Source organism: Antedon bifida, chromosome 10, assembly GCF_963402885.1.
Source record: "Antedon bifida chromosome 10, ecAntBifi1.1, whole genome shotgun sequence".
NCBI lineage: Eukaryota > Metazoa > Echinodermata > Crinoidea > Comatulida > Antedonidae > Antedon > Antedon bifida.
In genome coordinates, this window is record NC_136235.1 from 8,831,762 (window position 1) to 8,848,239 (window position 16,478).

At 34.9% G+C, this 16,478-nt stretch overlaps 1 protein-coding gene across 1 annotated transcript in view; it reads right to left on the reverse strand.

The window, feature by feature from the left end:
- The window catches only part of LOC144853810 (vacuolar protein sorting-associated protein 45-like), a 36,556-nt gene extending 28,414 nt beyond the window's left edge, over window positions 1-8,142 (reverse strand). The window contains exons 1-3 of the mRNA XM_078711650.1: window positions 7,994-8,142; window positions 2,345-2,479; window positions 1,893-1,953 (exon numbers count right to left, since the gene is read on the reverse strand). Coding sequence (XP_078567776.1) covers window positions 1,893-1,953; window positions 2,345-2,479; window positions 7,994-8,086 — 289 coding nt within the window. The 5' untranslated portion in view covers window positions 8,087-8,142. The remainder of the gene's footprint in view (window positions 1-1,892; window positions 1,954-2,344; window positions 2,480-7,993) is intronic.
- Window positions 8,143-16,478: the final 8,336 nt, after the last annotated feature.

A 16,478-nucleotide genomic window follows, 5' to 3' on the forward strand; every position in this document is an offset into this window, starting at 1 on the left:
CACATCGCCTTTAGAAGCATGGACAATGCACACAAACAATGTATTGTTCACTAATTAAAATCCTATCTAAAGCCAGAAGACGTCAATTTGTAGTCGCTCTACCAGTGCCGTATCCAGTGGGGGGGGGGCCCGGGCCCCCCCTGATTTCGTGTCCGTCGGCACATCATCGTGTCTGTCGGCAAACAAAGGTGCCGGGAAAAAAATAAAGTTAGGCAAATAAGAATAAACTATTATTCTGACAATAATTGAACTGTAAACATAATTCTTTTGAGTGTTTGTTTATTTACACATATCATTCCCTTCAGATCAACTATTTTTTATTTTCATTACATCTAACCAAACACGTAAAAAATGTGGTTAAAATATCTTATCATCTAGCACGTACGTACGGCCGTACGCGCTAGATTGTTTACTCAAAAGTCCTTGAACGGTCCGGTGACCTTACCCTATTCAACCTTGTTTTTGCAGTTGAGCCTCTCATGACAAGGGATTTGTATGTCTTCCTACGCTAAGATTATATAGTTCCACATGCCATGTGCTTTTTTCTCTAAGATATATTTATTATAAGTACCAAAAACCCGTTTTTTTTTTTTAAGAAAAAGCACACATAGCATAAAAAATATCCATGTATTTCATTTTTGGAACAGAATATTCCAAGAGGCTCAACAAAACAAAACCACCATTTTGTGATATGATGTCATCGTAAGCCAATCAAAGCTGAGCTTTCTCGTGATTGGCATTTCTCACGGTTGAATGATTTTGGATTCTGGCTGATTTGATTGGTGGATGCGAATCACCCGCAGCGGAACAACAACGCAGCAACTTTATATATTTTATAAGCATTTAATAACATGTTTTATTGATATTTCCAATGGTGATATATAAAATAAATTACTAAAAAATGTAATTATATGTAATTATTTAAACCAAAAATGGCGTAGTTAATAGAATTGTCGACTGAGGCCGCAAATTGTTTTACTTCTTTCGTGGCTAAAAACGATAATTTTCGGCGATGTTTTAGACCCTATATTTCGAAAACTACAAGTCAGATTTCCTAATTTTTTCTTTATTGTAATATGAATACAACATACTAACAGATAATGTTGGTTTGGTTTTAATTTTGCATCGTTATCCCATATAAGACAATATGACTATGCAATCCTAGAACATATATTGATCAGGTGTATGTACAGATAATGACACTAATTTTGTCGGCAAATTGGCAATTCCCGCCCCCCCCCCCAACTTCAAAATCCTGGATACGCCACTGCGCCCTACTTACTGTATTGGCCAACTTTAGGCCTGGCTTAGTTTTGTAGGCCTAGCTGGTAAACATCGTACACTAGCTAAAGGCCTAGCCTGACGTTGTATAGTTGCTGCATTTATTGTCTTTCTGTTTTTGATACAAATTCATGGGGAAAACTCGATATTTTCACTGAAAAGTTAGAAGTCTTCCATTTGTTTTGGCCTTACGATCGGTCGAAAAAAAAAATATATATATATAAATCCGTGCGCAATGCATGTTGGATTTTATAGCAGGCCGCTAAAATGATTAGAATCGCTTTATTTTTCACATATTTACCCATTTAAAGACGATATTTAAAGACCATATAGTATTTATTTTTACATTAAATATAGTTTGTGACCTTATATTAGATCTAAAAAACGTAGGGGGAGGGGACAATACATCTTTAAGACAAGAAAGGAATGACCTGGTTTAATGTTTTTAAAAGTAATGCATTATTTTTACAAAATGTAAACAATTGTAGGGAATGGGTCTTTAAATACAGTAGTAAATCACTGTTCTAATAACAATGTTGTTTTAAAATAGCATTTTATGTACAATTCAGAACATCTTTGAAATAAAAAATACCTTTAAAAAACATACTTACAAATAAAATATACCTGATACTTTGGATTTCGCAATTCATTTGCAAGAAGTTCAATGTTTTCCTAGAAGAAAAGAAATTTAACATTAGTTTGGCAGGAGGAGATGGAACTCAAAAGGGCGAAAATATAGTTGTAGTTTGGCCTATACTCACAGATCATTTTGAAGGGAAATTTAAGGTGGGATTATACAGTCACCAGTTAGTGTATTATACTTAGTAGGACAAATTTAACACAAATCTCACAATATCTAGATAAATCTAGACAATACTAGTTTTATAAACTGTTTGCATACTCATTGGGTCACATTGGCAGGAGGGGATGGGTACTGTAATATACTTAAGGGACAATAAAAATATAGTTTCGTCTATACAATACTAGAGATCATTTAAAGGCTTATCAGTCTGTGTACTTTGTTTACACACAGAAATTAAAATAGTTTGAAGTCGTAGGTTACCTTTGTAGGACGAATGAACACAATGCATCTTAGATGTCTCATCGCTTCACGAGAGTTTGTGTTCAATAACTCAAACAAGTACACCTCTTTCTGTAGAATTTCAGATTGTGCGTATACCATACTCACAAAACTGATCTGAGAAAAAAGAAAATGTTTAAAAAAGCACAATGTAGCTGGCACGAATAACACTTTGCTCAATAAAAAAATGGCACAAACTGTGATCGCGTTCTATATGACGAATACGAGTGCGTTCAAACAATCTGATTGGATAACTACTTACTACACTATAAGGCTATAAGACTTGTTAAATTATAATGTACATGTGCAGTAGAAATTTTTTGTGAGCGGTTAGCTCACGTTTGGCGAACACTGTGAGGAAAATGAGACACGTGCCAAAAAATATTAAACACAATAGATCTTCCTCACTGACGGCACGCGTGGCCAATTCCTCCTGAATTGTCCGGCGGCAAAGAATATATCACAAGAATGAGTAATTCGAGATTTTTGCATTGGAAATTTGTATCGCTTTTAAATAAGCAAAAGAGCCCTCACATGAGCGAATGTATGTATACAGATTAAAAAGAAGACTTGATTTAAATAGACATTATGATAATATATTTTGCAATTATACCGAAAAGAAGCCCATGGGTTTCTTCTTTTTTAAGTACTCTTGGGTGGGCTTCTTTCCGAGATGGGCTTCTTTTCGAGAGTACTTTTGCAAACTGTAGAGGGGGACTTCTACAATATTATGACTTTTGAGACATATTTTCAACCATGAAATTATGTTTAATATACCAATTAAAAAAACAATATAAAAAGCAAAAGAACAGTCCTATGATTCACCGTCAAATACAATCATTTCGCTATCGTCGTCATCGTCATCCACAATGGAATATTCAAGAGTGTCGTCTGTCGATGATGGCATCTCATATCCAACCAACCCTTCGACGTTTACTTCTTTGTTTTCAGAACCATCAAGGGCAACATTTATCCCACACTTTCTGAACGACCGAATTTGCAGCGACGGATTTGTGTTCATCATGGACCAGGCATTGCCAACCCACTTTGTTATAAGAATTCGCCTATCGCTTGCACATATCTTATCCATCACATAATCATCGAGGTTATCAATTAGTATTACAAAGCAGACAAGAAAAAGATACAAGATGCGATCAAAGCACCATTTGGACGACAATAAACTGTAAAATAAATGTATGATAAACACATCATACATATTAATTATTATCATCAGTCTGCATCACAATTATCTGGCATTAAATTATCCTATTACAGTAACTCTTCATGTTTGTATTGTTTATTTCTGTTCCTTTGAGGTTCAGTTAATAAACCTACATTCTTAATACAGTATAGTAGTCTATCTCGAAAAGAAGCCCATACTATCTTGAAAAGAAGCCCAGGGGGCTTCATTTCGAGATGGGCTTCTTTTCGAGAGTACTTTTGCAAACTGTAGAGGGGGTCTTCTTTTCGAGATGGGCTTCTTTTCGAGGTTTTACGGTATAACATTTTCATAGAAAATATTATACAAATAATGAATGTTTTATATTCGTGTAATGGTACAAATAATGGCATGAGGTGAATGATGAAAGGTTATATCAACGAGGCAACGCAAAGTAAATTTGTGATATGCCCTCTATAAAAAAAAGCAATGGCCAGGAATTTAAAATAAAGTAAATTGTTTTAAAAATCACATTTTTTTCAAAAAATATGTGTTTAAACATCCAAAAAGCAAAAGGAAAATAAAGGTACTCGGACTACTTACTATACTGTACTATAAGTTTAAATTTAATGTACTACTGTAGACATATAAATTCAAACACAGTATATAGAGATTTATAATATTGAACAAATAAATGTAAATTCTAAAACAAAAATTCCCGAGATGATATTTGAGAGGGAATACCACTACCTATATTAACATTTGATGTATAGATTTGTTAGGGAATTTATCTCAGCCCGTTCAACTAATGTTATGGATGTACTGTTTAATGGGTAACGACAAAAAATAAAAAAATTAAATGAAAGGTTCACGATGTATGAATTATTTTTTAATCATAAGGCTAAAAAATGATAGTTCAGCTAAAAAAAAATCCATGATCAATATCTAATACGCAACTAAGAAAAAATGATTTGTTGTAATTTTGTTATGGACGTTCAGTACACACATAAAATTGAGAAATTTTGCACAGCCAGAATTTTTTAATTTCTAAGAAAAGATCACAGAAAACCTAACAAATAAAAATTATTGAATTTACACACGTGTTTCTTACACACGGTTAGTTAATTTCGCATACTCCATGTTCAATATTGTCGTTTTATGGAGAGCCAAAAGAGCAACTATAATAGAGGGCTAAAAAATCAGTGGAATGTGTATATTCAATGCATTTATTGGTGAAAATGACTAAATACAACTAAAATGTTACTTTTGATACTGTTCACGGCTTTCGTTAACTTTTGAGAATAGAAATCAACAAATTCATCATCATAACATGGTTTATACACTCAATGATCTTAAATATCCCTATCAGTCCCTTATCCCTTATTATTGAAATTAAATGTGTATAATAAACCAGTAAATGCATTAAAAGTAGACACAGAGTTTTTAACCCTCTATTATAGTTCATCATAGAAACAAAAATATTAAACTTTGTGTATGCGAAATTCGCGAACTGTATGCGAAATTCACGTCTGTAAAATCATCAATTTAAAGGATTTAATAACAGTAGGCCTATTTGTTACTTTTTAATTTTATTCTTCATTAAAGTACTTATGGGGCCTAATTCTAAGGTGTGGTATTCACAATAAGTTACTTAAAGGGGGGTTCCGGGTTTAAAATGAATAGTAAAAAATATAAAATATAATTGTTTTTCTCTTGAACGGTAAAAGTTTCACTTATTATAAGCGAGCGGTGAAGCAGAATGAAGGCTGTGAATCAATTACTTTTGTAAAATTTTGCTTATCTGATGTATATTTAGTCGTTCTTCCCATTTATCAAGTCAATATTTTATGAAAATTCATCAAAACAGTGAAAAATTAGATATGTTTTCAATTTACGTTTGCCGATTTTCGCACCGACTTAGGGAAAAGCTTTCAAAATCAATGCCCATGCCTGGCATCGTCACGTGATAAGCAGATACAGATACAATACCAAACTGGTCGGGTCGAGTATACTCCGTCTATAATCACAACATCAACGATGTACAGTATTTGATTGAAGGTCGACTCGACCTACCGCAATGGTATAGATAATATAGCTCGAATGAGAGAGTTGGAATATTTGTAAACATAAGTGTTGCCTATAGTAAAAGGCCTGGTAGTATCAATTCGCATAGGGCTACTAGGCTACACTAGCTAGCTGGGCCGGATCGGCTAGGCCTCCTTCCTACTAGGTCTACCCGCTTGATGCAGTATCCACTTTTTTGGAGAGTAAACTATTTAAGGCCTACTTAGACGATCGTCGGGACACCATATACGTGCGGACGGCGATCGCACCTTGTTTTGCCTCAATATTTACAGCCGATTTTGTAGAACGTTTTAGGTTTAGATTGTTTAGGAGTTTGGTTGATAGGATGGGCTTGGAATCCACTGAGTTTTGTTATTTATGGGCCAATCGTCTAGTAGGCTAGCTAGGCCTATGGGCCCCAATATTTTAACGTAGCCATCGTGGCGTGGAAAACCTAGTCAGAATGGCTATCACCCATAAAAAAAAAATGATTTAGGCTAGTACGTGAAGCCAATAATACGATCTGTACTAGAGGTATAAAAATAGTATAATTTATGACTCCATCCATGATCTGTACTAAATTTTGTATTTCATTAAATGTCAAATAAATATATGCTACTGTTATTATTACACTTTAGGCCTAGCTTAGAAAATCTACAAAAAAATGTCACTTCACAATGATCGGGTGGTCGTCGTTTGACAGGGGAGAGATGTAAATTAGTTGAAAAACACAACGTACATGACGTCGCGAGTTTGGAATCCACTGATGACGTTAATTTGTGAATATCTACAGGCCTTTCTAGGTATGAATTTAGTTGGTTTTGGTGACACTAAATTATTATCTATTAAAATTCCAAAAAGTTTGTCAAAATGTACAATTTTAGCAATTGTGTACATTTATAGTTTTAGCGTCTGAGTACCACACCCCGCGCCCTAGTGATTTAAATTGAAAATTATCGGGTTGGGTTTTGATTAAAAAAAACAATGTATGAATAGCTAGGCCTAAGCCGACATTCATTGGACGGGAACCCTGGCACGGTAGTCACATAGAGAGGCTATATTCAGCAGCCAGCTGCATCGGCCTGGTCGGCCTAGCAAAAAAGACCTAGGCCTAGTTAGCCTAGCTAGGCTAGGCGACCTAGGCTAGTCCTAGGTACCTCCTATCCCTCCTGACCTCTAGCCTACCTAGCTAGGCCTACTACTACTACCTAGCTAGTAACTAGTACCTAGAGGCCTAGGCTAGCTAGCCAAGCCTATCTAACTGGGTGCAGGTCAAGTCGGCCCCAAACCGTCTCGGCCAAAGTCAAGTCGGCCCCACGTCAAGTCGGCCCCAAGTCAACTTGGCCTCAAGTCAACTCGGCCTCAAGTCAACTCGGCCTCACGTCAACTCGGCCAAAAACTAATCGGTCAACTCGACCCCATTAAAGTATGGAACGCAAAAAGTGCTTAATATTATTATGATTATTACTATCCACGCTTTAAAAAAATGAAGAAATAAGAAAAATACTCATATAAAAAAAATGATCTCATTACCGATATGAATAGAAGTACCCGCGTGTTACAAAAACATGTGCAGGTACCGCATTTTAGTAAATCGAAGACGTTGGCCTACGTTCCACCATTTGGCCATAGAAAAAATGATCGTACATCGTTTTGGCGTGCCTCGTTTTTGTCCATGATTTGCGTTTTTAAAAAAGGGGAATCCCCCGGTCAGCGAAAACACGTAGCAGTTGTAGATATCGAAATAGCTACCAAAGGCGCAGGGAGGCGCAGCTACGAATTGGTTTCAGATGTTGTCGCCTAATCAAATGGATATGCATACACTGAAAAAAATCTACGCGTGATTCAACCATGGAGTTAACATTAATATTTTATACCTCAATGATACACCTAATAATTCATGTCCTCGCATATCGGACATTGAATTTTGACGCACGGACGAACATACGCGCCGACGTACGTGCATCATCATTATTGGGCCTACAATGTGTTCCTATTTATTATCCAAATGTTCATTGTAATCATTAGTAATAGTATGATTGCTTATCATTCTTATTTTTGTTGCTAAATGTATCATTGTCTAAATATTAATATTCATTAAAAGTCAGAATTATTCATAGGTAAAAAAATGTGAAGAAATTTCAATCCCCTTCCTTTGCACTTTTTGCGTTCCATACTTTAATGGGGCCGAGTTGACCGATTATTTTTTGGCCGAGTTGACGTGAGGCCGAGTTGACTTGAGGCCGAGTTGACTTGGGGCCGAGTTGACTTGGGCCGACTTGACTTGGGGCCGACTTGACTTTGGCCGAGACGGTTTAGGGCCGACTTGGATCGAAATCATCTAACTAGGCTAGGCCTAGTAGGCCTAGCATAGGCCTACTAGGGAGGCGTTCACCCTTCGAACTCACGGTTTCTTTGTCCATAAGCAAGACTTTCATACCAGGACCACTTTCTTCTATCATTTTGGCAATATACTGCTTTACTGCTAAAACAACATTCATGCTTATGTATTTCTGTCAAGCAACAATTAGAAGAAATGTGATCCAGAATGCAATTATCTAGTGACTCTGATTGAAGAAGTGAGGTATGGAACGCCGTTACTGATTATTACCCAACAATATAAACAAGAAATATTTCTTACAAAAAACCATGGAGTAAATTACTCCATGAAAAAACGCCGCTCCCTTATTGACGTAACAGTTTTAAAGATATAGGCCTATTGTCCCTCTGAAAAATATTTTTTGTTTCAAATTTATTTTTGAATTTGTCATTTTATTGTCACATAATAGTTATTTTACCTGAAAAAATGTAATTAAAAGCAAAAAATACTTCAATTGTCTGTCAGACAATGGTTTTTGAGTTATAATTAAACGTTTCTTTTCTCTTTTTATATGTGAATTTTGTTACAGAAGTGAATAACTTTGATATGAAACAGACTCAATTTAGTTTATTTTATTGCTAAGGTCAAGTCTGGAGGTCACTTCATCACACCTTAGATACTTCAAGTATGAAGTATCATATTACAAACAAAAACTTTCCTGGACTGTTTTGATAATAATTCAATGATTATCTGACAGCAAAATACAGTATTGTGAGGTATTATTATTATTGATAGGTATAGGTATTCAGAGCGTCATTTCGACGATCGAGCATTCTCTACTTCTACGGAGCGCCATTTATGCCTTTATTTACTTCCGAAATAGAAATAGTACTACGGTAACTGGTTCAGTGGACCAAATTTAGCACCAGTGGAGCACAGTGATATAAAATAGAAATAAGTCACTAATTATAATATCTTTCCGTATGTTAAAACACTGTGCTCAAGTGGACCCAATTTGGAGCCAGTGGAGCACAGTGATATAAATAGAAACAAGTCATTGAATGTTAATATCTTTTCGTATGCTAATACACTGTGCTCAAGTGGACACGATTTGGAGCCAGTGGAGCACAGTGATATAAAATAGAAATAAGTCACTAATTTTAATATCGTTTCGTATGTTATTACACTGTGCTCAAGTGGACCCAATTTGGCGTCAGTGGAGCACAGTGATATAAAATAGAAATAAGTCACTGAATTGTAATATCTTTTCGTATTTAATACAATGTACTCAAGTGTACCCAATTTGGCACCAGGCGAGCACAGTGATATAAAATAGAAATAAGTCACTAATTTTAATATCGTTTCGAATGTTAATACACTGTGCTCAAGTGGACCCAACGTGGAGCCAGAGTGGAGCACAGCGATATAAAATAGAAATAAGTCACTGAATTTTAATATCTTTTCGTATTTAAGCATATTTGAATACCTACCGGTATGGTACCATGCATGTTCGACAATACAGTGTCACATATCTCTATTAAAAAAAAAACAATATTCAAAAAAAAAAAAAATATCCGTCGAGGTTCGAACCCAAGCTGATAGCACTCAAAACTGAGCATTACCCGTTACGCCACCAAGTACATGACTGAAAAGCTGATAATAGTCTATTTATACGTGTATTACGTAATTGATCATTACGTCATAAATATCCTATTAACCTTTTCTAAAACCAAAATGATCAGTTAGCTCAGTCGTCTGAGCGTCGTGTTAACAACACGTATGTCGTGGGTTCGATTCCCACGCTGGTCGGTGGAATAGAGTTAAGGCTATGCGAGCCACTGTGTTTGGGGTTCACAGATCATACGTCCCCCTTTCCACCACACATCATGAGGCGACAACATCAATGCATCTGGTGATGTGGTGGAAACGACCCCAAAAGGCTGTGGCAGGGCCTTAGTGCTGAGGCAGGGAGAGCACATTTACCATCTTTTTTTTTTTGGCTCTCGCAAACTGCTTTGGTGGTTTAAATTTTATGTTTAGCGCCCTCAATTTATTTTAATGTTTAAAAAAAGGGAATTAATTCTCTTCCTTACGTGTTTAGAAGAGAATTAATTTTATCTCATCGTAGTTTGGTATGCCGTGCGTTTGTTATGCAAATGAGTGTGCACATGTGCTGTGGGAAAGATGGTATTGTTAGTCATTCGCGATCAACACACAACACTGTTCAATTTTAATTTTGTTAATCTTTTACATTAGAATTGTAATTCTACCGTTACACATTATAGTGTACTTTTGAATATCCGTTTCATGCAAGATATTGTATTGTAGGCCTACAAATATGTTGTGAATAAAAGTTTATGGTAGAATAAATAAATAAATATGTTTTAAGCAGATCTTCGAAATTGAAGCATAATTATGAAGTCGAATTTTTTAAAACCCAACCTAAAATTCGCATCTGGATAGTTGAAATTTAACATTATAATTATCAAAGGTGATATGATAATTCTAATTGTTTTCTAAATTATAGAAATATTAAAATTAGTAAGTAGGCTTTTGTGTGCTAGCTCTGTTTGTATTTCATAATTTTGTTTTGTTGAATTACCGTCACGGCCGCGTGCATGTCTCACACTTGGGAAACAATCACCATTGTATGGCTGGTCCTGAAGACTTTTATATTTCGTTTCATAATTTCCGAGGACTAAGTTTTCATTCTTAGCTCTGCCCCAACCATGGTGAGCTTAACTGGAGACTTAATATTCTAATTTCATATTTCAATAAATATTTTTTTCAAAATTGTCTTTGCTCAGCCCCAATCATTGTGGGGTAGTGAAGACTTTTATACATCATGTTTCAAAATACTATAGGTGTCACCTTGTAGCTATTTTAAACAGTTTGGTAAGCCCTGCGTTGTTATGCAAATGAGTTTTTGAATTTTTACTCTTTTTTTTGGCTTTCGCTACATGTATTTGATCTCGTAAATTTTATGTTTAGCGGTCTCAATTTTAATGTAAAAAAGGAATCTTCGTTACGCGTTACGTGTTGAGAAGAGAATGTATCTCTCATCATAGTTTGGTATGCCGTTCGTTGTTATACAAATGAGTTTGTGCAGGTGTAGTAGGAAAGATGGTATTGTTAGTCATTCGCGGTCAACGCGCCCCACCGTTAAATTTTGATTTTGTTAATCAATGTTGCAACATTGGTAGCGAAATGTCCGATTCTTCATAGTAGTTGGTGTGTATGCCCGCGCCGTCCCAGAATAAACATGTTTTAAACAGATAGTCTCCGATAGTTTTTGTATGAGGTTAATGGAGAGTGAAATAAGATCAAATATAGAACATTTGCAAAGATGCCGATTTCCAGACCAATTTCGAAGCTTAGACTAATTCCGCCGCCGGGCTAGGCCATAGGCATATACGAAGTCGAGTTTTTAAAGTAGAAAACCCCACCTAAAATGTTGAAGTCGCATCTGGATATTGAAATTTTAAAATTATCATAATTATCATAGGTGACTATGTATAGTAATAAGTATAAGTAAGTGCATTTCTGAGCTCTATTTTCATTGCTCTGCCTCAACTATGGATGGGCTAGTACTGAAGACTTAATATTTAATTTTATATTTCAATGAATAGGTGCACTTTCCGGGGACAAGCTCATATATTGTCCTGGTGAGTCTTATATAGTTTGTTTCATTCAAATCATGTAACGCCATTTTTTCGGGCGGGAACCTACTGTATACAGCTCTTTTTTTCAAAATTGTCTTTGCTCAGCCCCAAGCATGGTGGGGTACTGAAGATTCTTATGCATGTTGTTTGAAAACATAATAGATGTCATTTTCGGGTATTTTAAACAGTTTGGTATGTGCGTGCGTTGTTATGCAAATGAGTCTGTGCAGGTGTATTATGGTAAAGATGGTATGTTAGTCATTCGCGGTCAACACGCCACACTATTAAATTTTGATGCTGTTAATTATTTACATTAGAAGATGTTTCAAATCATGTAAATAAAATATTTTCCGGGCGGGAAGCTAGCAGTTCCCCTCGTTTAGTTTGCAAAAGTAATCTCGAAAAGAACTCCATGTGGAAAAGAAGCCCTCCCAAGAGTACTAAAAATGAAGGAGCACATGGGCTATGGCAGTCTGGAAAATGGAAAATAATGCCATGCAACTTTGTTTCTGATTTAAAAAAAGTTCCACTTGACATTTACAATCCTCAAAATATCTCTCTTTCAAAATAAAAGAAAAACAATATTCATTATTTTCCATTTTAAAAAAAATCCACTGGTGCCAAATTGGGTCCACTTGAGCACAGTGTATTAACATACGAAAAGATTGAAACTTGAGTGACTTTATTTCTATTTTATATCACTGCTCCCCTGGTACCAAATTGTGTCCACTTGAGCACAGTGTTTTATACGAAAAGATATTAAAATTTAGTGACTTTATTTCTATTTTATATCACTGTGCTCCACTGGGGCCAAATTGGGTCCACTTGAGCACATTGTATTAACATACGAAAAGATATTAAAATTTAGTGACTTTATTTCTATTTTATTTCTTTATTAAACCTTATTTTGTGAGGGTGACCCTAAACAGCATATGCAGACAGTCAAAAAAAATATATGAAAAAACGGATGAACTATGTTCAAAAAATATAAAAATATATAATATATATGTACTTAAATGCAAAAATATAGCCTACAATACTATACAAAACGTTGAGTTTTTTCTTTTGGGATTAAATATTTTTTTAGAGCAGACTTAAAAAATAATTATTGTTACCGCATTTCTTAGTTTGGTGGGTAGCAAATTCAGGTATGTTGGTGCTCTATAGATGAAGCTGTTAAAAGTTTCAGTTTTAGGGAAAGGGGCGACAAATTTCCTCTCACTGACACTTCGGGTACATCGATGATTTGGAATTCTGGCAAGACGCAGGGCAAGGTATTCCGGAGCAAGACCATTTGCAGACCTGTAGGCAAGGCAGCCCAGTTGTAGATGCATGCGATCTTGGACTGTATGAAGATTTAAGGTGTTGTAAATGTTAGTTCGTGGTGTGAGAGGATGAGCTTTAAAGATAATGCGAAGTGCTCTATTTTGAATGGTCTGTATTCGGTCAATATTCGATCTGATTCCCCAAACACTACATCAATAGTCAATGTGTGGGAGGATTATAGTGTTATAGAGGAGTATGGATGTGTGTTTATTAATGAAATGATCGAGCACGCGATAAGATGGAGATGGACAAGCCCAGTTTGGAACGGAGTTTATTTACATGAAAAGAAAAAGATAAATTTGAATCAATGTGAATGCCAAGATGTTTCTGTTTGTCAGTTTGTGATATTAAAAGTAGTGATTTTATTTCTATTTTATATCACTGTGCTACCCTGGTGCTAAATCGGGTCCACTTGAGCAGTTACCGTAGTACTATTTCTATTATTGAAGTTAATAAAGGCATAAATGGCGCTCCGTAGAGAAGTAGAGAATACTCCAGTCGTCAGAATGACGCTCGGAATATACCTCGCATTGTCATGGGACTCATAAATACCAGAAATACAGTTGGTACCTATAAATTATAGTCGAGTTTCCATTTTAACAAAAATGTCAAAGTGTAGTACTATAACTGCTGCTTGATTTCATCTAATAAATGAGTCATCTCGTGTGACGTAGCGGGCTAGAGCAGCAGCGTGAAAACAATTGATATTTAAATATAAACATTTTCCTATAGAAAAAAATATACTATAAACGTAAAGTCAGATAAAATGATATCATAAGGAACAATGAAATCATATTTCCAGGGATTGTAAATAACATGATGTTAGTGTTAACATGGAAAAAACTATCTTAAAATGTCATTGTTTCTCGATGCGATTCAAGTCGAACTAGGATTGCTAATTTCTGTACGTACTGTACTTCCAAACAGGGTATTAGAAGTCATAAAAGTTAACATTGTCCCACCAACAACTCAGTTACATAGGGTATGGCCGAGTATCCTGTTGAACGAAATCACTGGTTCTGGTGATTTCAACTATACCTACAGTATTGGTAATACAGTAGTTACAATGCAAAAAAGGCACTAGCCGTTTGACCGTGTTATTAAATCATGTAGGGGGAGAATTGGAAATGTTTGGGATACTGTCTTGGTGGTTCAAAAAGAGAACGCCTCATGGGAACCTAAAGAGAAGCCTTATTTCGCCATCTACATTTAAATCGAATATTCATAGCCTAGGCATCATTTTGTAGTCGCGTGCAACTCTACAGCTCACTGTGTCAGTCAGTTGGTCGGTTGGTCGGTAAACACTAACTTGAGCACGCGACTGCAGCCATGTATATGGCCTTGTTCTAAACATAGGTGTTACTTATTGGATACTTGCTGATTACGTTCCACGAATTCGTATGCCGAGTTATTCTTGGTTTTAAGACGACATTTGGCTTTTAAATGTGCCCTGCTCCTCCGGGTATTGGCTAAATTAATACAAATGAATAATCAAATTGGTTTAGGAGAGAAATGTATTAAATTTGGAAAGCTACAAAAAAAAAAAAAAAAGGAAATGTCTCGAAGCACTGAGAAAACAAAAACAGGCTTGGGTTACTGTGTTTTTTTTTAAATATTAAAATTGTTTTTGTGTCAAGTCATATTAATTCAAAAATGATGTTCATCATGGAATTTGTGATTGTGTTTTTATTTGGGAGCTATTTTAGAGACAGGTAAATTATTATTTCGCTTTTGTTCTGCATAGAGTGAGGATTTAAATATTTTTTTCGTTCAGTTTTGTATGGCATACACATTTAATTTCAAACTGAAAACAATTCTAAATAAATGTTGAAAGCTTTAAAGAACAACTATAATGATATGTAAAAGTAAAAAGAGTTATTTTCAAATTAATTTTAACGTGCGTTAATAAAATATCATCCTAACCATAAGAGTATTAACCAAGAAAATTCATTTAACAAATTGACACTGTCATAAATAATACATTAACATTAAATAAAAAAGAAAGGAAGATACAACTACAGTCTACATACAATTTAGAATTTTATAAAAAAGGTCTGAAACGTTTGCAATAATTTTGTTGAATTCAGGATAAAGTTGCTGTCGATTGTATTTTTGTGCACCCCAATGTGTAACAGTTACAATGCAAAAGGAATTAGCCGTGTGGCTCTTGACATGAATAACACCATTTTTGAGTGGTCACATGGGGCAACATACAGGATAGAGTTGCTGTCATTGCTGTTTTAACACCGTATAGGAGTAGTTAGGTAGCGTTTATAGTCCGTTTATAGGCTGTCTTTACAAAATTGTAAATATTGGTCAGTTGTAATAAATTACTGAAAAACAAATTACTAGGAAGAATGAAACAATAGGTATTGTGTTTCGGGTATGTAACAATGGAGGTATTATATAATTTGAATTACTATCATGTTGTGTTGGTAAAATTTAAAGTGGGGTTAATTCAGTATGTTGCCTACTATAATTATACTGTATAATTTAAATTGTACAAGTTGTAGTTCAGTTGTACAAAGTACTGAAAAGTAAATGACTAAGGAAGTATAAAACAATAGGTGTTGTGATAGTATAAAACAATAGGTGTTATGTTTCGGATATATAACATTAGAGGTATTATTTAATTTGATAGTTACATGACATCATGTATTGTCGGCAATTTTAAAAGGAGATAATTAAGTATGCACGTGCATGAGTATTTGATTAATTAAAAATAAATAATAAAGTTGTTAAAGGTGTCTTGTCAGAACTTAGACCGACAATTATAATTAATACTGGTATTTTATAACAACGACAAAAATAAAAAGATAAGAATATAATGAAGTGATAATAAGTATGTCTTGATTGAACTATACCGACATGTACTTAATTTCTTCCGGAAATTTTAACAATAGCAAACAAATACAAATAAAGAATACGAATGAATAAAGTGAGAAATGAAATAAAAGTATAATTGTTTGAGAATGCGTAATGATGTTTTATGGTTAAAGTCGTTTTTATTATCTAGAAATGGACAGCGATTGATATACTGCAGTCGATCGTGGATATACGGTTTAGGGCATGGAGGTAAAAAATGGTTTAGGGTGGTGTTTTCCATTCCAAAATGAATGTTTATGCTCGTACAAACTCTCTCAAATCTGCGCCTATCCATCGTTTCCCTGTTCTTTGGTCTTCACTTCCTTCCTCTTTAAAGACTCGTCTTTCCTCTCTTCTCTTTCTGTTTTCAGTTAAAACAATATTTTACTGATTATAATACCATAATACGAATCCTGTGTGCCATTTTTTTTACCAGTTCTATAATATGTTCATTAAAAAGATTCATTCGGTTGGTATTCCAAATAAAATATAATAGTTAATTATATCTCAACCGTAATAGCAAATAACGATTATTTTATTTACCTGACGTTTCGCCAACTATCAGTCAAGTGTGGAACAATGTGTTGACCCCGTCATCTAGAGGTCAACTGTGACATACGTGTCACTACACTTTGAGAAAGCCAACTGATAGTTGGCGAAACGTCAGGTAAATAAAATAATCGTTATTTACTATTACTATTACGGTTGAGATATAATTAA